We start from the raw sequence: 23,957 nt of genomic DNA, 5'->3' as shown, positions 1-23,957 counted from the left end.
CCAGGTGGGTTCTGCAGGCCGTGGAGGGTGGGATGAGGGTGGCATCCAGCTGTGAGAAATCCAGCAGAAGGAACAAGGTAAGGTTTATAAAGTCATGTTTAAGTTAAAATAAGATAAAGCAAAAAAGCAGGAAATTAAAGTTCAGGGTGACAATTTCCAGCTCTTTCTCCTGTTGGGTAGTGACATTAAAAAGAAATGAAGAGACACAGTGAAGAGAGACAACAAAGGATAGTAAGGTGGAAAAAAACAACAAAATAAGGCAAGAAAAAGATGGCCTTAAAGGCATTTCTAGCAAAGAGGAGTAGGAAACAGAGGTGGCACTTTTGTCTCCACTTTTTAACCATAGAGTGGTTCAGGATGGAAAGGACCTCTGGGGAATATCAAATCCACTCCAGGGGCACCTGGAGCCATGTCCAGGGTGGATTTGGAAACTTTCCACAGAGGGAGGCTTCAAAACCTCTCTGGGTCTGAACTTGAACTTGTTCCAAGTGTTCAAGCATCCCCTACAGTAAAAATGGGCTGGTTTAGGATCAAACCATTCCCTGTGTTTCAGGCTGTGCCCGTTCCTCTTCTCCCATGCCTGGGCTCCATTAGGGAGAGTCTGGCTCTGTTTTCTTTGCACCCTCACATGAAACAATAACAACCATCAAAAACATCTCCCTGAGGATTCCCTCAGCCTCTCTCCACCTGTGAGATGCTCCTTAACCATCCCTGTCACCCATCCACAACTCCAACTGTCTTTACTGGAGAGCCCAGAACTGGACTGGGCACTCCACATGGCAGGATTGAGAAGAGAAAAATCACCTCTCTTGTTTTTAATTCCTAGAAGACAGTTCCAGGAAAGGAAGGAATGGAGCCTGGTGGGGAAATGTGCTTGTTAAGTTCAGAAAAAGAAAGAAAGATTGTTATTAGAAAAGTCCAGGAAACTTCTAACTCCTGCACAAGACTGGAACTGAAAGGCAAGCTTATAAAAGAGATGGAACTGAACAGAAAAAATACTTGAAGGAAGGGAGAAAAAGAGATTAAACAAGAGCTGGAAGTAAGCAGAAAGGCTCAAGAGCTCTGGGAAAAGAATCACAGAGTCACAAAACCAATTAGGCTGGAAAGGATATCTGAGATCATCTGGTCCAACCTATGGCAAATCCCCACCACTGAGTGCCTCTTCCAGGAATTCCTTGGACACCTCCAGGGTGGGGACTCCAAACCTCCCTGGGCAGTTCATTCCCACCTCTGATCACCCTTTCTGTGAAGAAATCCCTCCTAATGCCCAACCTAAGCTCAACCTTTGTCCTCTTATCTGGACAATGAGGCAAAGCCACCTAAACTGTGCAAGAATGCTCTGAGTAATGACCGAAGCTGTGAGTGCATTGTGGGGATGGAGGACACAGGACACTGCCCTCGAGAGTAAGGATGGGTTTGAAATAATTGGCAAGAGTTTAACGAAGAAGAAGGGACAGGAAGGGAAATGGCGGGCAAGGGAAGGGAAATTCCAGCGAAAGGGAAGGAAAATTCTGGGCTGGGGAAGGGAAATTCCAGGGAAAAGGGAAGGGAAATTCCAGGGAAAAGGGAAGGGAAATTCCAGGGAAGGGGAAGGGAAATTCCAGGGAAGGGGAAGGGAAGGGAAATTCTGGGGAAGGGAAATTCCGGGGAAGGGGAAGGGAAATTCTGGGGAAGGGGAAGGGAAATTCTGGGGAAGGGGAAGGGAAATTCCGGGGAAGGGGAAGGGAAATTCCGGGGAAGGGAAGGGAAATTCCGGGAAAGGGAAGGGAAATTCCGGGAAAGGGAAGGGAAATTCCGGGAAAGGGAAGGGAAATTCCAGGAAAGGGAAGGGAAATTCCGGGAAAGGGAAGGGAAATTCCGGGAAAGGGAAGGGAAATTCCGGGAAAGGGAAGGGAAGGGAAGGGAAATTCCAGGGAGGGGGAAGGGAAGGGGAAGGAGAAGGGGAAGAGGAAGGGGAAGGGGAAGGGGAATTCCGGGAAAGGGGAGGGAAGGGAAATTCCGGGAAAGGGGAGGGAAGGGAAATTCCAGGGAAGGGAAGGGAAGTACCAGCATGTCCGTGGCGTTGAGGTAGCGCTTGCTGGCCATGCACTGCTCCAGCTTCTGAGGGACCTGCTTGATGTTCTCGATCTCGTCCAGCAGGTTCAGGACGTGCTTGTGCTCGATGCCCTCGATCCACAGCTTGCGCAGCTCGTCCCGTTTGCAGTGCAGCAGCATCTTGCAGGACAGCAGGTTCTCCTTCACCTGCAGCAGCACAGCAAGGGTTAATGACATCTGTCCCTGCCCTACATTTGTTTTATTAGGAATTCCAAAAGTATCACCAGGGTAAAACCAAATTTGATTTCCTTCATATTGCTTTGGTTCAGGAGAACTTTACAGACCCTAAAAAGTGAACTTCTCTCCTAGTGAAATGTTCTTTAATCCAAGTTTTATACCTCTAGTGAAAATTTAACCACGATGCAATTAAACACCAGATCCTGTTAGCCTCAACCAAGGCCATTTCCCAAAAACCAATTCAGTATTCTGGCAAATAGCAAGAATTCAATTTTCTGTGGAAGCAAATGAGCCACCACTACTTTTCCTGCTGCAAACATTTTCCATCTGCCTATTAAATCTTTTGGCAGTCTCCTCCTTTCTTCAAGTTTGGTGTTATTTCTCTGAAACAAGACCAGCTAAGAATAAAACCATTTTCCCAATAATTTGAGCAACACCAGTTTTTTTGGAAAAGAAGATTTAAACAGAACATTTATGACTTCAAATCAGCATTTTCATTATTTATCAAGCCATTACAAACTCTCTAGTGCTGCCATGCAGTTTGGTTCTGAATCTTCCTCCATCTTTCAAGTGGTAAAATCTCTAATTTTTCTCCCTTCAGGCAACACCAAGAGTTTTCCCTCTCCATTCTCTCAACTCACAGCATTCCCTGCTCTCAGATTCTCCCTGCTAAGGTCAGTGTAACCTAGCTTTTCCTGCAGAATGCAAATCAACAATCCATAATAAAACGTGGAAGCAATTAGCAGCACAGCTTCACACATTGCCTTCACACCACTCTTGTTTGGTGATAAGCTATGAATACTTGGGGCCCAACCTTATCTCAGGCTGAACTCGCACTGAATTACACATGAAGAGACACTCAGGAGGAGCCTTTCAATTTATTTTTAAATAATGAGCCTTTAAAGCACTCGACAAATCCCACTTCAGCTGCACTTTCTCCTACCTTGTTCACCTGAAGGGAGTTTAAAAAAAAAATACATGTGAAAAACACATCAGTGGGGCAAAATTGGACACTGGTAAATAACAACAGCTCCATGAAACAGCCTCTGTCCAGAGGCAGGAGAGGTTGAGATTTCAATACTGCACTCCAAAATGTCCTTCTGAAAAGAGGAGCACAGAAAAATCCCCAGCCAACAAAAAAATGCACCTCGTCTAAGAGTATCCTAAAAAGCAGAGGCAAACTAAAGCATATAGTGAGATCTTTTCACATCTAATCCCTGTTCAGTACATTAATTGGAAATGTTTCACTGACCTGGCACAGCTTCATCAGTGGACTGCAGCTACAGAGAGCCAAATTAGGTCAGCAAAGCAATCATGGGGCCAGAAGGAATCTCAGCAGACATCCCTGCTCCTGTCCTTGCAAGGAAAATCATCAACTCCATCCACATCTGGGAGCAGGGCAAGGAACGAGCAGCAGATCTTGGAAAAAAACCTCCCAAATTGGTTCTGCTTCATAATTCAGTTTTACAGAGGCAACACCTCTGTAGCTAAAATTCAAAATTAAACCTTTCCCATCAGGAATTCACCCAAGAATTGACAACCAAAGGCAGATCCACAGAAGGAGCTGGAATATCTGGCACTTGTGCAATTCCCACCTTGCACAGAGGGGAACAAGAAGAGCGAGCCTGGGAGTGTAACACAGATTGATGGCAAACCAGACCTGGGGCCTCCTGTGAGATTAGGTCAAAACCACTTCAATACATATTGACCAAAACTAATAAGCAAACTTAAATATCAAAAGGTCCCTCACCCTCACAGTCATTCTTCTGGGTGGGACCCAGAGGTCACACCACTCTCTGCTTGTGCTGACCTCTGCAAAGCTTTGCACACTCTGTGAAATCAGGTCACTGCTTAAAGTTGATTTCAAATTCAGTGGAATTGATCTCGGCTTTCAGAGTGCTGAGCTTTGTCCATAAATCCTGGAATGAACTCTTACCCTTGGAAAGCAGCAGAATGCTCTCATTCTATTTGAAAATGTTAAATGAATTTTCAAATCCAGAAGGGTCAGTGTGTAACCCCACAAGGGTACAAAATCTGCTGCTCCTAAAGCACTGCTGGGAAAGGTTTTTAAGATGAGACTTCCACGGAGACAGGAAAAAACATAAAGTAAGAAAAATTTGTTGCCTGGTTTGCAAAGTTTAGGTTCAGCAAACTGCACAGGAAGTGCAAGATAAGAGCCCAAAGAACTCATCAGGGACAGAGGAGCTCCAACAAGTCCCCAGCCATGAGTGCCAGAGTTATTTACTGGCACCATACCCAAGTGTGAGCACTCCAAATGCAGAAAGGGTCAGGGGCACAGAGTTCAGGGGCGTTCACACAACACAGCTGAGCTTGGAAACAGCATCAAAATTCACATTCTGTGAGCAAAAAGCAAGCTGATGAATCAGCCAGACTATTCAGGAGGTGGCTGGAGGCCAAGACAGCGAAACATGAAAAGATGAGATGGAAAGGTGTGAGCTCAGCAGCCCTGGAGACTTCAAAAACCTGAGAGCAACACGCTCAGACAATAAATGAACAGGGGCACTGCAAAGCTTTGTGCTTCACATCCACCTCTCAGTTTGACTTTTAAAAACTTCTGCTGTCAGTGAGATCCTACAGAAAACGCTGCCAGTGAGACACAGCTTGGGACAATGGCAGGGCTGGATGGTCCTGCAGTGACACAGTCAGAGGTATTCAGGCCTAGAATTAGAGTCATGCCAAGATGTGAGGTTGAAGGGAACTTTAAAATCACCTTCTTCTACCCCCTGCCATGGCAGGGACACCTCCCGCTGTCCCAGAGTGATCCAGCCTGGCCTTGGACATTGCAGGGATGCAGGGGCAGCCACAGCTGCTCTGGCAATTCCATTCCAGGCAGGAATTCCTGCCCAAGATCCCATCCAGCCCTGCCCTCTGGCAGTGGGAGCCATTCCCTGTGTCCTGTCCCTCTGTCCCTTGTCCCCAGCCCCTCTGCAGCTCTCCTGGAGCCCCTTTAGACCCAGGAATGTTCTGGAAGCTCTCCCTGGAGCCTTCTCCTCTCCAGGTGAGCACCCCCAGCTCTCCCAGCCTGGCTCCAGAGCAGAGCTTCTGGAGCAGCTCTGTGGACCTGCTCCAACAGAGTTGGACACGGTACTTGAGGTGGGGATTTAGCAGGAATTTAGTGACAACAGCACTTTCTCAACTCAATTTTCATTCCATTCAGAATGACGAGAAGCTGGGACAACAGAGAGAGAAACAAAACCTTGCAAACAAGAGCTTGGAGCTTCCTGGTAGCAAAACCACCACCAAAACAACAACAGCAGCAACGAGGAGAAAAGCAGATTTGCAGCTGTGGAGCTGCCACAAGCCCAGGGACACTCAGGGCTGGCTCCCACCTGCTTGATCTTGTTTCGGGAGCTGGTGATGCGCTCGGTGATGCTCTGGTAGGTGCGGATGGCCGTGGTCAGCTCCGTGTAGTGCTGCACGATCAGCTCGTCCAGGTCGCGGTCGCACTTCTCGTACGCCTCCTCCAGCCGCCCCTTCTCGTTCTCCCTGTCCTCCACGTCATCGCTGGTGGACAAAGTCCTGAGGGCACCACGGGGGAAAAGTTATGTGGGGTTTAGTCTGGTGAGGCTGGCGGGGAAAGGGATTTGTAGAGAGTTTTTACAGCTTGACAGGAAGTTTACATAGCAGGCATCTGAGCCTGAGGGTCGTGAGTTTGATCCTTACAGGGGGCACCATTAAATGTGGTGCACCATTAAATCCATCCTCTCTGACCTCTGCACACATCGCAGGAGAATCCTGCAGGGGGACGGACAAGGGAGCAGCAGAACCAAATTGCACAGACTAGGAAAGTTCATAGTTTTAATCAAGCCAAATTCAATCCCACAATTCTGGATTTGCCAAAGAATCCATCTGCAGCGCCAGCAGTTGGTTACAAAAAGCTGAAGATCTCTCTCCAAAGCTAAGACTACATCAGACAATGCAACGAGGATTCCACTGCTCCTGCAAATTCCCACCCAGCTCAGCCTTCCTAACAAATCCCAAAAAATCATATTTTTGAGCAGATTTATATTGTGTTGCTCAGTCTTTTTGTCCTTGCATTTGAATTTAGCTTGTCCTGTCTATAGGAAAAATAGACTTTGCTAAAATCACCTGACATCTGCCCAGCAAAGCAGAGCTGTTGGTGAAGCCTGAGAGGCCCCAGCAGCTCCTGATCTCAGAAACCCCAAAAGTGGCAGAAAGACAAAACCAGGACAGCTGGAAATCAGCAACCTTGGAGATCCCAGCAGATTATTCCTGCTGAGATCATACAGTGACCATGCACAGCTCTGGTCTCCTCTCACACCCCTGAAAGGGCAACTGGACCAAAAGGAACAAAAGTTTCAGGCTCATTCCAGGATTTCCAGCTGGCTCTGTTGGATACAGAATTAACACCTGTATTGGGAACATCCTGCTTTTCTTAATTACCTGGTTTGGGAAAATACTGTGGGAACAATCACCACTAAAAATACCACATTCATATTTTGACCAGAAAGCCTATATTTATTTACAGCCCTTTAATCTGTTCTGGTTCAAAACATCACAGAATAATTAGAGTTGGAAAAGACCTCTGAGATCATGGAGTCCAACCATTAACCCAGCACTGCCAAGGCCACCACTAAATAATGATCCCAGGATCACATCCCACACCAAAAAGGGTAAAAAATTGCACACAACAACAAATTTTCTCCAACTGTTTTGTTCTTAGCCCTCTATTCACTTGAATTTGCCTTAAAAACTTGTAGATTATTTCCTTACAGAGAGGGTAAGAGTTTAAATCAAAACACAAGACCCAAATGGAAAAAAGCAACAGATTTTGGTTTGGTTTTTTTCCCCTTTCATTTTACTGAAAAACCCAGTAATTAGAAATTAGTAATTAGAAATGTCAGGTTTTGGGTTTAGGATCTGGTTATTTCCTGTAAAAATGAGTCTGGATTAATTGTTTGGAATTTGAAACTTTGTACATCTGAGTTTCCTGTCCCATGATACAGGAGCCACTTCTTTTTCTTGTTCTGCACAAAAAAAAAAAAAAAAAGAAAAAAAAAAAAACAAGAAAAGCAAGGAATACTTAATATTCTTGAGATTATACATGCTCCTGCTAACACTGCAGAAAAGTAAGCCAAGGGCATCTCTGCTTATTTTAGTCCTATTAAAATGTGTTGCAAGGAAGAAGAAAAGTCAACACACTGTTTGTCAAATAAAAAGGATCCAAATTGTTTGGGAGAGGAACTTTGCAGGAAGAACTTTGAAGGGGGAATCACAGAACAGGACAGGATTATGAAAAGATGATAAAATATACACCAGCACTTCAGAACACCCTGAAAAATATTCCAAACAGAGGACAAACAGAAGGAAAAATCAGTTTAGATCCTGAGCAGCAGATGATGAACTCAGTGGGGATTTCCAGGAGGGATTCCTGAACAGTTCATTTGTTTTTTTTTATTTCATTTTGATTTTTTCCAAATGAGAATCCTCCTCCTCTGTAAGATACCTGGAATTTGTACGTGGCAGCTGGATGGCTGCAGATGCCTGTCTCATTAGCAAGAGCTCACCAGGATTACAATAATTCCAACTGGCTGTGAGTCTGCTGGGAGACATTTTTATGCTACAGTGAAAGAGAAATTCATTGAGCCAAATCTCATTGACTTCTGATTTTACATCGTTAAAAATACAGATTACACAAATGCAAAACGCTTAATTCACTGGAGTCACTCCCACAGATGGGAGACAGGATAGAGGAGAAGATGATCAGACACAACCCTGAAATGTTTTCATCATGGGATGTACAGCACTTTTCTCAGGAGAAAATAAATGAACCTTGTTATTTCCCTGAGGTCACTGAATTTACACTGGAATTAGATTAATAAAAGAAGTCCTTTGGGACTATTCATTTTAGCAGAAGTTGATCTGTAGGTCACAAGCATTTTTCATCTCCTATTTCCAGCATCCAACCCAACGAGCAGAGGGAGGAGATGGAAAGATTTTTTCAGGAGTCCTGAAGCCTTTTCATTGTGCAAATGCCCAAAGCCTTCAACTGCTTCCTCCCACAGCTCACATCAAAGCCAGGAGCAGCTCGTTCCCAAAGGTAAACACACAGGGAAAAGTACTCACATTTTTATATATTTATATTTTATATACATAACTGCCAGCTCTACCACTTCTGCATGAGGCTGCACCTCCCTAAAAAACCGACTGAAGTCCAAGCTCTCCAAGAATCTTCCTGCCTCAGCACCTCAGGTGAAGGAACAAAGTGCCACAACCCAGAAAAACTTTGAATTTACTCTCACCTGTCCTCTTTAAGCAGCTGCAGACACTGAAACCATCAACAGCTAAAAGGTAATTTACTTTTTAGTGAAGAGAAAGATTTTTGATTTATATACTTATTATAAATGCTCAACTAAGTACTCAAAAGCAGTAGAAAAACCCACTTGTGGCCATTAAAGTGTTTTTAGCCCCAAAGACTTCAGAGTCTCAGAATTTTCCTCTGAGGAGCAAAATGAAATGGTTCCCTCAGTAAAATGCTCAATTTTGAGAAGACAGGCTGGGAGAGCTGGGGGTGCTCACCTGGAGAAGAGAAGGCTCCAGGGAGAGCTTCCAGAACATTCCTGGGTCTAAAGGGGCTCCAGGAGAGCTGCAGAGGGACTGGGGACAAGGGACAGAGGGACAGGACACAGGGAATGGCTCCCACTGCCAGAGGGCAGGGCTGGATGGGATCTTGGGCAGGAATTCCTGCCTGGAATGGAATTGCCAGAGAATCCCTGCATCCCTGCAATGTCCAAGGAAGGATTGGAGCAGCCTGGGATGGTGGGAGGTGTCCCTGGAATGAGCTCTGAGGTCCCTTCCCACCCAAAATGGTCTGGGATTCTGGGATTTGGGACATTCAGAATCCAATCAGAGAGAATTTTATGGAAAATGGGGATAGAAAAGAGAGGGAAAGGGAAGGAAGACCCTTCATGGTTTCCTGAGATTCCACGTGAAGCCCCTCAGTCCATGAATTTCTTGGAGAGGAGCTGGATCCAATCTCAGGCTCTGGAGCCAGGCTGGGAGAGCTGGGAGTGCTCACCTGGAGAGGAGAAGGCTCCAGGGAGAGCTTCCAGAACATTCCAGGGCCTGCAGGGGCTCCAGGAGAGCTGCAGAGGGACTGGGGACAAGGGACAGAGGGACAGGACACAGGGAATGGCTCCCACTGCCAGAGGGCAGGGCTGGATGGGATCTTGGGCAGGAATTCCTGCCTGGAATGGAATTGTCAGAGCAGCTGTGGCTGCCCCTGCATCCCTGCAATGTCCAAGGCCAGGCTGGACACTGGGGCTGGAGCAGCCTGGGACAGTGGGAGGTGTCCCTGCCATGGAACTGGAGGAGTTTTAAGCTCCCTTTCAATCCCAGCTATTGAATGACTTGAAGTCACACCATGTCTCATTTTTATAAGGTATAAAATTGTGGTGTGAATTTACCACAGAAATACAGCCAGAGCTTCGAAACTGCCATACATTCTGCAGGGATAAAAGACATTTTTCTCTACAAACCAATGTAATTCATCTGGTCCCAGCAACATCCAACAGCAGCACACTCCACACATTCTGTAGGAAGTTATTTCTCACTCCAGCCAGTGTTGGATATCCCTTTGTGTATTGATAAATCAATGTTTTCCATAGATCTGGCCCAGAGGTGTGCATGTACCCAATGAACAGCTACCACTCAGTCTCATCTTCTGCCTAAAATTACTCCCTCACTGTGATGCATTAATTTAGGGAGGAAAGGAAGAAAAGGAAACTCTCCAGCATTCAAACAACACAAGAGAACAACAGGCTTTAAAAGGACAGAAAATGATAATAAGTTATCATTTCTTCACAAGCTAATACACTTCTGTTATTGTTGGGAGCTGAGAGAACACGATGTTTACTGAGCAAGTCAGCAGCAGAAGAAAACAAATGCCATTGTAGCACTCTGCATGGGGCACACGGGTAATTCCAGGAGAACAGCAATGCTGCAGGGATTATCACCTGCACAGCTATGAAACCACTCACCCCCTCTGTAAAAATGCTATTTTCCAGCTTCAAAAGCATCCCAGCCTCAAACCAGGATTTAACGTCGTGGATCCCACCAGAGAACACACATCACACACGGGTTAATCTTTATTTTGTGTATCACTGCTGTTCCCACAAATGTGGGCGGCTTATCTGCACCCAACTCCTCCAAAAAGAGCTTTGATGTGGATGAAATGCACACCAGATTTGTCTGCTCAGTCCCCAGACCAGGAAGCTCAGCACAAACTGAGAATAACCACAGGAAATGTTTTCCTGGCACCACGGCAGGTCCCACAGGCAGTCACAGGGCCAAAGAGCTCAGCTGGTGTTGCCAAACCACAAAGCTTCCAGGGGAAGCTTTGGATAATTTAATAATTATTCACATAATTACTGAATAATAATTTAAGCAGAGCATTTGTTCACATAGATGTCCAGAGCAAATGTGGGAAATAAATGGGTTTCTAAGCAAGTCTGGAGTCTTCTCCACCTCTGTTTTTCAGGTCCATTCCCTGTTTGATGGGAAGATTCAGTTTTAGCTGTGGATGTGCCTCAGACTGAAGCAGCTCCATTTCCATGGAATGGTTTGGGTGGGAAGGGACCTTAAATCCCACCAGTGTCACCCCTGCCATGGCAGGGACATGTCCCACTGTCCCAGGCAAGCCCTGTCCAACCTGCCCTTGGACATTCCAGGGATCCAGGGGCAGCCACAGCCACTCTGGGAATTCCAGCCCAGCCCCTCCCCACCCTCCCAGCCCAGAATTTCTTCTTTAAACCCCATCTAAACCCGACCTCGTCCACCTTAAAGCCATTTCCCTTTGTCCTGTTTCCCCCTCTTTTATTCTACAAGGGCCAACAACAAAAATAGCTCAGGTAGAGACAAATCCAGGGCTTTTCAATGCCCACAATCCATCCCCAGTTAGGTCTGGAAGGTGCTGAATGCCTTTGGAGCACGCACAAACTCAGTGTTGTGAACCTGAATTTCAGTGCCATCCACACTCCCCCTACTTCATCTCATCCCCTGTCACTTCATTCCCTTCACAGGAGGATTTCTGCCACCAAATCCTGCATTTTGCTGCCCCCCACCCCCTTATATCTTGCACTGTGGCAAAAAATTCAGCTAGAACCTTTAAGATGATCCATTTACAGGCACCAACTTCACAGCTACACCTTGAACGAGAATCAGATTTGAGATTCAGCAAGAATTCCTCTTTTCACTGAGGACTCATTTCTCCCCACACAATTTGCATTATATTTTTCCTCTGTTTTCTAGTTCAGATGAGAAATTCCTTTTGCCAGCCCGCTGTCAGCTTCCTACCTGCCCAATAAAACGCCAAGAAAATTAGATTATGTCAATTTTTTAAGAGAAAACTGTTAACGTTAATGAATAATACATGTTTCATTTCTGTAAATTTGCTTTTTCTGATGCCTCCAGCCAGGCTGGGTGGATAACTGCCTGCCTATTTTACCTGCCCTAGGGCCAGCCCTGTTAAGTGTGATTACTGCTAAGCTATGGATGGCAAACTGAGGCTTAATTATCAATTTCTTGTCTAGAAAATTTGTTTCACGGGAAGAACATTGCAGTAACAGTATGTGGGCATTATGCTTCTGCAGATTCCTTTTTATGAAGCAAAACTGGAGGAACAGATAATGCAAATACAATTTTAGGGAATTAATGCTCAGTTAGCATCAGATAATTCTTATAGGAAAAGAGGGTTGAAGACCCTGCTGGTTTTGACGACCACTGTGAGTGTTCAACATCTTTGTATCCTTCTAAAAGTCTTTTTTCTTCTGCTCCCCAACATCAGAGCAGACTTAGGTAAATATTTGTGGTTAAAGGCAGAAAAGAGTATTACAGGATGCACAGGTGCAGCTTGGAAATCCAGGAATAATCCTCTTTTCCTTCTGGATCAGGTTTCTTTGAGCATGCAATTCACTTTTCTTCACTCAGCATCGCTCATTCAAATGAAAATACTCATTAAAGACAGTGGGAAACACAAAAAAAAACCTGATCAAATTTAAGTATTTCTCATCTGATCACGATAAAAAGAACATTTTAGTGAAGTGCAATTGAACTGAGTGTTGAATCACTGGGGGGGAATCAAACAAAGCTCCAATTTTCACAGGAATCCACAGTAAACTCCCCACCCTCTGTTCCAAGGGCTCAGTGCTGTATCACACACCTCATGGAGGCTCCCAGTTCCTCACTTTCAAACCCCTTTGAAGCTCCAAACACGCAGTTTGTGGTACCCACTGCTCAAAGCACAGTGCCTGAAAGCTGGTCCTGCTCAAAGCTCCAGCTGCATTTCATGTGTGGCCAAGGCAGGACTCACTGATGTACCGACCTGTTCCTCCAGCAAAAAGAAAACCCAAAAATCTGTTCAACAGCAGCAGCCCTGGGCAAAATCCCGAATTCCTGGGATACCCAAAATCCATTCCTCCCAAAGAAATTGGGTGAGGTTTTCACTGTTTTATGGTTTGGGTGAGAGTTGAAGGATAATTCTTTTAGTGCCCGCTCAGAAATGCTGGGGAGGTACCACACTGAAATATTGTAAAACTCTGAATATGTATCACAATTTATCACATTAAGGCTGGAAAAGACCCATAAATTCATCAGGTCAAACTGTTCTTCCAGCACTGCCAAGGCCACCACTGCCCCACATCCCCATGGTTTTTTAATCCCTCCAGGAGTGGGGACTGCACCACTGCCCTGGACAGCCCTTCAGAGAGGGACTTTTTCCTGTTATCCAAATTTAAAATACATTAAATGTTTTTACATTTTAACATGCCTGGCTAGAGGCTGTGTTTGTGTTTGCACTCACTTTACACACGGAAGGGCCCCTGTCAGTCCGGTGTCATGGGACACTCAGGAATTCTGCATTCTCCTCCTGGCTCTGCAACCACCCTTGGCTTGGGAAAGTCACAGAACCACAATTAGCAAGGCTGGAAAAGACCTGCAAGATCATCAAGTCCAACCTTCAATTGAATGCCCACTAAACCAAATCACAAAGTGCCACTTCTGCTTTTTTCTGAACATTTCCAGGGATGGGGACTCCACCCCTGTCCTGGGCAGCTGTGGCAGGGCTGGAAAACCCTTTCAGGGAAGGAATCTTTCCTGATATCCAACCTAAACCTGCCCTGGCCCAGCCTGAGGCCGTTCCCTCTCCTCCTGTCCCTGTTCCTGGCAGCACAGCCCGACCCCCCCCGGCTGTCCCCTCCTGTCAGGAGCTGTGCAGAGCCACAAGGTCCCCCCTGAGCCTCCTTTTCTCCAGGCTCAGCTCCTTTCCAGCTCCCTCAGCTTTTCCAGGGGCTCCAAACCCTTCCCAGCTCCCTTCTGGACCCATTCCAGCCCCTCAAATCACACAGGGCCCAAAATTGCCCTCAGGATTTGAGATGGGACCTCAGCAGTGCCCAGCACAGGGGAATTCATATTCTATGTATCACACTATCATACACACTTGCACCAAATAACAAAATAAACAGCACAGCATTAAAACTATCAAAACCACCCCTCAGGAAAGAAAATTAAAGGCGTTATTTTGTCTTGTTCTTTGTTTTGTCATGTTACACCACACCAAGGACCTAAAACACAAACCAGAGTACAACACGGTAAAGAAAAGAGAAATACAGCCTGAGCTACAAGACAATTGTGAACAACAAAGGATTTGTGGAGTTAAACAAAGGAAGCAGTTGCTAGAAGCAACAAATAATAATTTAAGCAGAGCACTGTGGATGTCTAGAAAGCTCAGTCTCGTCTCTGCAGGAAACAGCTGCAATGTGCCAAGGAAACTTCACTGTTAAAAAGGAGGAGGGGAAAAAAAGAAAGGAAAAGAGGAAATAAAAGCCTATGAGAATGCAGTTCTTCTCATCAGGCCACTCTTGCTGATGGCTGTGGCCCCACAGCGATGCCAGCATTTGCTTTTTCCTTTGGGTTTGAAGCCTTGTGATGCTTTTGTAGCATCTGTGGTGCTCACAGCCGAGGCCAAGCACAGCCACAGGAGAGACAGCAGCCCCGAGCCTGAGGTATCTCTTATTTCAGAATAAAAGGGCCAGGCAGGAACGCTGAGAGCCAGGCAACACCACCAGGGAAGAGAGGAGAGGTCAGCGTGTGAGGGAGAGGAACAAAATCACCGAGACGAGAGGAATCCTCTCGCACATCTCGCTGCCCTGAGCCGAGAGCTCCTCGGGCACCATCGAGCTGAAAATGATCCCAAAATTGCTGCAGTGAGGGAATCTGAAGTGCAAGTTGTTGGGAGGATCAAGTGTTGGCTTCCCAGAGGTGTGGAAGATGCATTTCAGTGCTCTGCAAGCAGTAACCCGTGACAAACGCACTCATTTGTTAGTGCCCCTCAAACACAACATCACACAGTGCCTCTGACACTGACCATTTCATGCACTTGTAGTGAAAATATCAAGCAACACCTGAGATCAAAAACACATTTTAAACACGTTTACCTTACCAGTATTGAAGTCTCTGAGTTAATCAGAATAAAATGTGTAACATTTTAAAGGAAACAATAAGATCTGCTCCTTTCTGAAATTCAGCGTTTATTCCAATTTCCCCCCTGCTTCCAAGTTTATTTTTATGGGTGTAAAAACATCCTCTCTGGGGAAAAGAGCCTGTCCAGAGCAGTTCAGCAAAAAATTCTTCCTCCTGACTGCTCTTACAGCCCAGGAGACATCACAGGCAGCTCCATTTCAAGAGATCACATCAAAAATGTTTTATAAAGCTCCCTGGGACAAGAACAGCTCTACTTCAACCCAGTGTGTCTCCACTGAGCTACAGATTTCCAGAGGTTCATTAAACTAAATGGACTTATTTGAATTTTATAATTGAAAACTGTTGTCTTAAAGACAAGTCCCAGGTGGGGTGATCTACAGCTTCCAGCACTATTTAACCTCAAAGTGTATAATCTGATAATTCATGTTTTGGAAACCTCTCCAGACGTTCACGGAAACCTCTCCAGAGGTTCACAGAAACCACTGGAAAAGTTTGGTCTGTATAAAATAAAGCCAGACAGAAGGAAAAAAAAACCAACTCCAAAAGGTATTTAACAATTGAGCTTGGCAGCAACACGTTGAATGTTTTCTCATTATTTTCATAGGTTAATGGATTGTTACTGTGACATTCTGGATTTGAGGAAATGAATTAAAGCATTCAGGGAAGAGATTTCTTCACAGAAACCATGAGGTGCTGGGAAGCAGGTAGTCAAAAATTATAATATTCAAATCAATGGGCATGGGAAATGAGGTGTTGTGAGAACTGATTGAAAAATTATAAAAATATAAATTAAAAAGAAGTGAAATCCTGAGGTCAGCACGCTCCACCCTCACTAAGGGGAGCACAAGGTTCTCAGCCTGCAGAGATCTCCCTCTCCCCTGTGCAAAGAAATAACTCCTACAAGAACAGCAGCACCAGGTCTGTTCACAATCCTGTTAAGCACCCAGAGCAAACAGAGCATTTTAAAACATTTTCCTCCTCTACTTACATTCCATTAATCTTTCATGCTATTTACACAGTCGGTTAGAGCATTTTCAACAGAAGCTGGTGATCTTTTTATCATTGAGGACTTGCAGATGGGTACAGGAGAGATGCAGCAAAAAGCCTGAGCAGCCTCCAGCCATCTAAACAAATACCAGCAGGGAATTCTTTATTTTGCTAAATTAACCAACCTTTAATCAAATTTCCTCACACCAATACAAATGATGCCAGGGGAGTGAGCGATCAGCTGGTTTCTGAAACAAAGACTGGACTGCAGTGGCTTCAACAGAATTCCCCTCCTTCAGAGGGCTCCAACAGCACAGGAAGAGTTTCAGTCCCACACACGGGAAAAGCCCAGGGACACCAAGGAGCTGCACAATTTCTACGTAGGAACAGGGCTGGAGGGAGCAGACAGCCCCAGGAGGTGCCAGCTACACCTCAGGCACAAACAGAGGGACTCACCCACCCCACTGGGTGAGACCCTGTCCAGGACTGGCTCCATGTACAGGTGTCCTGGGCTGAGAAATGTAACCAAAAATGTGTATTCTATTTTCATCTGTTGAAGCCGGTTGGGAGATATTGTTCTTTATCTCTTGTAACTCCAGGGGGGAAGAGGGCGATGCCTTCTGTTCATGGACACCTGATAACACCAGATAAGGCAGGGCCTCCTTATCTCTTCCTGCACCCATCCTCCTCCCAGGGACATCCCCTGTGAATGGGCCATTGAAGGCTCTCACAGGACTGATAACATCACCTCATCCCATTGGGAGATGCTCCACCCAGTGGGAGGAGCCAAAGCCTTTCCATGGGATAAAACAGCAATCCCAAACCCCAAGGGAGCCTGTTCCCACTGGATTCCCAGAGGATGACTGGACCCTTTCTTGAGGATCATCTCTGCTCCAACAGAGCCACATCTGTCACTCCATGGGGACTTATTTCAGACTGCTTCCAACACCCTGACCAACAGGGTGTCAGGTTTGCATTCTGACTCTGTCAGTGCTCCTCTGTACTATTGCATTTATCTTATTTTTATTTTATTTTTACCTTTGTTGTTGTTTCTTCTCTCTATTAAATTGTATTTCTGACTTGGAGTCTCACTGGTTTTGCTTTCAAACCAGTACAACAGGAAACCACAGGGACCAACTCTTCTTTTGGCAATTAATTTTACATCCAGAAATTAAATCAACCATTCCATGTATTCCCACATTCCCAGGAGAAAGTCAAAGCCCTAAGGATCAGTATTTTCAGATCTGCAAGAGCACAGGCTGGACAATGCTACTCAGACCTGTCACCTGGATAATTAAAGAATAACGAATATTTTGGGATGCTGCACCATTAACCCATCCTTGGAATCCCACCTGCAGCCCTGCAGGAACCAGCAGGAGCCTTGGGGAATTTCATCATTCACCTGAAGGTCTCAAAACTGCACCAGAACCAAGAGCTGTGGAAGGCAACACCTTTGAAAGAGTTAAAAGCACAATAATTTCCTAACAAACCCCAGTATTTCCACTTCCTAGTTTGGCCAGGGTAGGTTCAACTCCAGCTCTGCACTGGCTGAAGCTAAAATAAGAGCTGAAAAATAAAGTGCTTTGAGCTTTCAGCTTGGCACAGTCACACCTCTTGTCCTTTTCTTTGTGGTTATGTATTCACATGTGCTCCTTTACCCATTTTTAAATGCAACCAAGGGTCTGTATCAAGCTGCAACCCAATACTTGCCAAATACCTAAACATTTTATACAAGTGCCTGGAGATCATTTCAAGGAAATTTATAGTTTACAACCACGCTCTGCCATATACAATTTATTTTCAGGGAATTTCCAAAGTACTTTCCTTGTAGAAGAACTGCTACCTTTATAACACTGGAAAACACCATTTGCAATAAAAGTGGTTTTAAGAGACCATTACAGATCAGAATAACTGGAGTTTATTCCTTGTAGCAGCTATTTCTCAAATGCAATGACGAGGGCAACAGCTCCACATCCCCGTTCCTCACTCTCCATCACAAACTGGCGTCTCAGCTCTACTGTTTTAGACACAAAGAGGAGACCAAATGCCAGGCCATCAGCAAAAATCCATTCAGCAGGTTCACTTACAATGAAAATAATGGCCACAAGCATTAAAGAAAAAGAATCCCACTCATGAAAAATAAAAGTATGTTCAAGGTGTTTTGCCTGCAGTCTCGACTTCTGCAGAGAGTTGTTGGGTGAGTTTGCTTCTGTGAAAGCTCAGCACAAAGATTTCACTGAGGTCTTATGGAGTCACTGCTAAAGTTTGTTTTCACCCAATTAAAGAAGCTACTAAAGGCCAGCTTGAAAATATAGCAACCTTTAACTGGGCAGAAAAACGCCCAACAATAAATAAAAGGCAGACACATTCACCAATTAAAAATCTGACAAGATCCCTAAAAAAAAAAAAAAGCATTTGCTAAATGCCAGGTTGCTTGTTTCAGAATACAAAAGCTGCTTCAAACCAGCTACCAACAAAACAAAAGGTTAAGCAAAATCAATATACAAACACGTGTTTGTCCTCTGAGTGATAAAATATTCCCAAATTGTCCTCCAGCAGGTGAGCCAAAGTTGCTCTGTTATCTGCATGGATTTTTTTTAAAAAGCCCCTGGGATCAGCAGGAGATTTCTCCAGCAAAAGCCCCTGTCTGTGACAGGATCTCGACCTTACAAAGCACCTTTCATTTCAGGAACTTGAAGGATCTTTCCCATCCACGAAGGAATCAGCAGGTTTTGGAGGAGGGTGTGCTGAGAAACGGGCACAGGTGCAGCAGCACAGGGACAGAAGCTGCAAAGCCCTGATCCCCAATATCCACTCTGGAAGTCACTCTCAGGGTTCCCTGAGGTTCTCCTCGGGGTTGCTGTTCCCTGAGGTAATGAGGTTTTCTGTCTTCTCTTTGCCTAAAGTGTCTCACACCGGAGCCAGAGATGACAAGTTGAGTCCACCAGTCCGTGTTTCCAGGGTTGTTTATTCTCCATCATCTCTCAGTTCTTTTCCAGCTCTGCAGGGCGTCCCCAGCAGAGCAGGACACGCGGCAGGACTGGGCGGATCAGAGAGCCCCACACCCTTATGTACGGTACCCTTGATCCAAGCACCGTCCACAATGAACTTTTTATTTACAAAACTTTACCAATGTCTACTACCTATACTAACATGTCGTTTCTACTCTAAACCAGTCTCTAAAATCCAGCTCAGCAGAAGATGGGGGATGAGAGCAAAGGAGCACAGGGGCCACTCACCAATTCCTCCATCTTGTCTCTTCAAACCCATACACTAAAAATCCTAAATTCTACATTTACACTGTATAATAAACTAGCTACTACTTATTTTAAATTCTTTCAGCTTGTGATTCTTCACACACTGTGGGCATTCACTCCATGGCAGGGATCAGAGGCAGTGTCCTCCTGGGCTCTGTGTGAGGCTGGCTGAACCCCCTGGACAGACCCCAGACCCCCTGTCCGGTCTCCAAACCCTCCAGGGTGGCCACAGGGATGTCCTGGACTCCAACAAGTCCCAATCCCAGGACCTGTGTTCTTGTAGCAAATAATGCTCATTTCTTCTCACCACTTTGAAGACAAGAACTAATTGAAGAGACTCCCAATAGGTGTAAAGGCACAGGGAAAAGAAGGAAAGCTCCCTGGAGCTGCAGCAAAAGTGAGAATTTAAGGGCAGACTTTGAAAATGCTCATTAAGCTACCCAGACACTCTTTACTTCCAAAAGATTTATTGTTGTGGACAATCCCTTTATTTCTCCTTTGGGGGAAACAAGAGGGGAACTGGCCAAGAACTCAGTGTGAACCCAGCACTGCTGGGGATGGAGCTACACCTTCCTAAATTTGGGAATTCCCTGGGAGCTCCCGGCTCTTTTGGGAGGGATCAGTCCTGTCCTGGGACAGCTGCACATCCCTCACTCCTGACAGTGCTCATGGAACATTCTCCCAAATGAATCCAACCTTGAGGCTGCCTTTAGTCTCTATTCTTGGCAAGACCAGAAGACCAAGGTGAATTCCATGAGTGCATGGATCCTCCTACAGGAAACAACTCCCAAAGAACAAATGTGTTCCCTGACACGACAGGAAGAAGTGACATTTCACAGGGACACAAAGGAATCACACGTGGGACACTTCTTCCTGTTGGGTTTTCCTTCATCTCGGAGCTTTCTGTACTCAGAGCTGCTGAAAAGCAGCACCAGAGAGAGCAGGGGTAACTGAATCCCCAAAGCACCAGATCCCATAAAATTCCATTTCTGACTGGATTTCAGTGCTGCTATAAAGTTAAACTTCGTCATGGATCCCACCCCAAATACTCTCCCTGGAAGTGAGACACTTTCTCCTGGGCAATCCAGTCACAGAACTACAAGAATCCCTAAATCTGGGATCACAGAAAAGGCAATTATTCAGTCTCTTGTGAGTGAGAGCTGCTGAGCTCGGGTAAATATCAGAAATTATCCCTTCATTAATAAAATAATTTCTATTTACAGAAGGCCTTTCAGCTTCACACTTCAAAGCATGTCATAGACAATATGAAGAGATTTTGCAGACCTAAACATTGTTTGATTTTTGGAAAACATCCCTGTCTTTGCTATAACCAAATAAAACATCAATACTTGGAGAAGCTCCTCTGGTTTTGTTCATTTACAGCAGAAAAATGCAAAGTTTTGCTGTTTTTCATCCATTGTTCCCTTTATGGACCTTTCACACAGTAAAAAGGCAGAAATAAACAGCCTAAATAAACAGGGATACACAAGTGTAAAACCACAAGAACTGGCAGAAGCCTCTATTATGCATAAACGTTTTGGAAATAAAGCCATCAACAAAAGGAAACTCAGTCACATTTCAAACCAACAGCTCGCCGTTAAGATTTGCAATATTTTTCTGAAGCTGAGTAAAATTACATTTAAGCTACCCAGGTTTAAATTTGTCTGCAGGGGTATTTTATGACCATACAAACCACTAAAAAATTCACCTGTTGCCTGGCAAGTTTCATCCTCACCTGAGCTCCTACACAAAAACAACGCACAGAGAAAAGCGATTTAAATTCCTTTTCGCACCATTTGCTTTCTGCACTTGGCTAAGCCTAAGAAACATCAATATTATTACCACAACACTTTTTTCCCTTCCTCTGCAATCAGTTCTACCCTCAGGTTTTCATGGTCTGGCTCAACCTGACACGTCAAGCTCTGCAGAGAATCTCTCCGTCCAAACCAAGTTCTAATTAAATTCTTGAAGTTTAGTTATCAGGCTGTTCTATTGAATAACTTTAATTTCATAAAGTCAATAACTCAATGTTGTGTCTAAACACTGGGCCTAAACTAGCCAAGGTATCAGTGCCTGGAAGGCAAAGATTATGAGACAAACATTTCTTTTTATTTGGAGAACAGAGCACTGTGAGCTCACTCTTCTGTTTTCAAATAAATTTAATAAGCCCAGGTTTATTAAAACAGAGGTACAAAAGGAAGACCTTAAAATATACTCTTGGAAATTACAGGAAACACAGAAAAAAGATGATTACAGCAGGAAATGCTGCACAACCAGTGCATGTTTATTATTCTTCCACAGACAGTGGCACCAGCTGATATTTTTTTTATGGAACCAACATCTCCCTCAAGTTTTGCAAGATTCTAAAGGCCAGAGTGATGAGAAAGAAGTGAAAAAGAATGGAGTTTTCTCCCAAACATTATCATTCACAGAGAATATTTAAATCATAACATGTCTTAGATACAGAATTAGTGCCACAATAACTTCTGCAAAGTAACAGAGACAGTTTCTCTCCAAGACATTGGAGCAGGATCCAAAGTTTGGGAGCTCATTACAACTGACAGTATCCTGCTGGTGTGACTGCAGCTGCCCACACCTGCTCTGTTAGAACATTTAAAATATGTCAGAACATTCAAAACCATGTAAGAACATTTAAAACCTTCAGTGTGGGCATTCAGCTGCCAGTCCACTGGGTTTAAGCAGCACAGAAAAGATCTGCAAGCAGTTAAAGACAATATTGTGAGAGAAACAGTGAATTCACATCCAAGTCTGTCACAGAACCATCCTCCAGCAGAGCCAAGTTTTGTGGGCAGACAAAAATCAATGTCTGAACACGACTGGACACAACTCCTGATTTCCAAGCCCAACAAGACAGACCTGGAAGCAGCAGCACTTTGCCCCCTTTGGCATTCCCACAGACCATGGAGCCTCCTCACTGGACTTCCCTGTCCTCCAGATGTCCAGGCAGATGATTTGTACTCAGTGCTGTTTGAGGGTGGGGTCACTCAGGGACTCCACAGCAATAACAGGACAGTGCCTTGGCCTTCATGAATGGCATTAGGCTGATCCTGTCTGCAGGGTTTAGTCACAGCCTCAGGGAGCTTGGAAAAGATCTCCAAGACCATTGAGTCCAACCTGTGACAGATCCCCACCTTGTCACCCACACCACAGCCCTGAGTGCCACATCCAGTCTTTTCTTCAAGACCTCCAGGGATGGGGACTCCACCGCTGCCCCTGGAGTGATGGAGTCCTACCTACAGTGTTTGAAGACCCTTCTTGTGTAGGAATTCCTCTTAATATCCATCCTGAGCCTCCCCTGGCCCAGCCTGAGGCCGTTCCCTCTCCTCCTGTCCCTGTTCCTGGGAGCACAGCCTGAACCCCCGGCTGTCCCCTCCTGTCAGGAGCTGTGCAGAGCCACAAGGTCCCCCTGAGCCTCCTTTTCTCCAGGCTCAGCCCCTTGACAGCTCCCTCAGCCCCTCCTGGAGCTCCAGACCCTTCCCAGCTCCATTCCCTGGACACACTCCAGCCCCTCCAGGTCCTTTCTGAGTTGAGGAGCTCAGAACTGGACACAGACCCGAGGTGCAGCCTCATCAATACCCAGCTCAGGGGAAAACAACTTCCACAGTCCTGTGGCTGCACTGTTTTTAACACAGACCGGGTGCCACTGTCCTTCCTGCCCACCTGGGCTCGAGTTCAGCCAGTCAAGCAGCACCCCCAGGGCCTGTTCTGCTGCACAAACTCCCGGTCCCTCTGCCCCAGCCTGGAGCAGTGCAGGGGGTTATTGTGGCCACAACACAGCACACGGCACTTGGCCTTGTTGAACCTCATCCTGCTGGTCTCAGCCCCTCGATCCAGCCCGTCCCAGCGCCTCTGACCCCAGGATGAAGCAAAGCACTGGGAGCAGGAGGAAGTGAGCGGGGCAGGACGGCGGCACAGGGGACAGCCCTCAGGACAAGGTTCTCTCCAGCACTGCAGCCTCCCCAGTGCTCCAGAGCCAGCAGGGACCCAAACCTAGCATCACCCAATGCCCAGGAGAGACCCCATACCCCGGAGGCCCGACCTAGGCAGGCCTCCCCAGCACAGCATGGCCCGCACCCGGCCCTGGGTCACCCTCAGAGGTCCGGAGGATGCGGAGTGGGGCCGCCCCTACCTGATAACCGAGATGAGCAGCCCCGAGGGGTCCTTGCTCCTGCCCACCGTGCTGCGGTACCTCCCAACCGCGTCGCCCGCCGCCATCTTGCGCCCCCTCAAACACGGCGCAGACACGCGTACCGGCGCGCCGCAGCCAATCACAGGCGAGCAGGGCGAGCTGTTATCCAATAGAAGACGAGGAGGGCGGGGCACGCGGCATCAAGGTGCGGTGCGGCGCCGCGGAGCCTTCTGGGAGTTGTAGTTTTTTTGGCGGCGGAGTAATAAATTCCCACGCAAACCTTCGACAGGTGGTTAAAAATCAGCAAAAGGTTAAAAAATTACCGACCTGAAAAGCTGCAACTGCAAAGACAAGCTGTGCCTAAAAGCCATCGTTCACTGGGAGCGGCAAGAAACGGAGAGGGGTATGCGGAACCAAAGCATCCCCTCAGAGCCCTCACGGAGCAGGGTTGGTTGAACAGTGGGGGATTTAAATGTTTATAAACTTAAAAGTGGGTAAAGTGCGTTAAGTACGTAAATTAACGTGTTCGATGAATTAGCAATGCTAAATACTCACAGCACGTCACACCCTGAACGAGTCTGATCACAAATACACCCACAAAAGTGTTTTTTTCTGCCCAAAGCTGCACCTTGACGATTTAAATGCATGGAAATTGCTGAAATCTGTAGGTGAGTCAAGAGTACCCATTTCTATTTGAAACACGAGGTAATTGGAAGCATGACAATTCCTTATTTACAAAGGGAAGAATTCCACCGTAGCTGTTGTGGAAGAGC

The 23,957-nt window shown here is 45.9% G+C and overlaps 1 protein-coding gene across 2 annotated transcripts in view; it reads right to left on the bottom strand.

Moving 5' to 3' along the window:
* Positions 1–23,307, bottom strand: part of EXOC4 (exocyst complex component 4) — a 314,358-nt gene extending 291,051 nt beyond the window's left edge. For both annotated transcript variants that reach the window (XM_063397129.1, XM_063397130.1), the window contains exons 1-3: positions 23,185–23,307; positions 5,622–5,811; positions 2,047–2,241 (exon numbers count right to left, since the gene is read on the bottom strand). In XM_063397129.1, coding sequence (XP_063253199.1) covers positions 2,047–2,241; positions 5,622–5,811; positions 23,185–23,270 — 471 coding nt within the window. In that variant the 5' untranslated portion in view covers positions 23,271–23,307. The remainder of the gene's footprint in view (positions 1–2,046; positions 2,242–5,621; positions 5,812–23,184) is intronic.
* Between the last annotated feature and the right edge of the window lie 650 nt (positions 23,308–23,957).

Source organism: Prinia subflava, chromosome 4, assembly GCF_021018805.1.
Source record: "Prinia subflava isolate CZ2003 ecotype Zambia chromosome 4, Cam_Psub_1.2, whole genome shotgun sequence".
Classification (NCBI taxonomy): Eukaryota; Metazoa; Chordata; class Aves; order Passeriformes; family Cisticolidae; genus Prinia; species Prinia subflava.
Note: the sequence above shows the minus strand (reverse complement) of the source record. Positions and strands in the feature narration are given on the sequence as shown.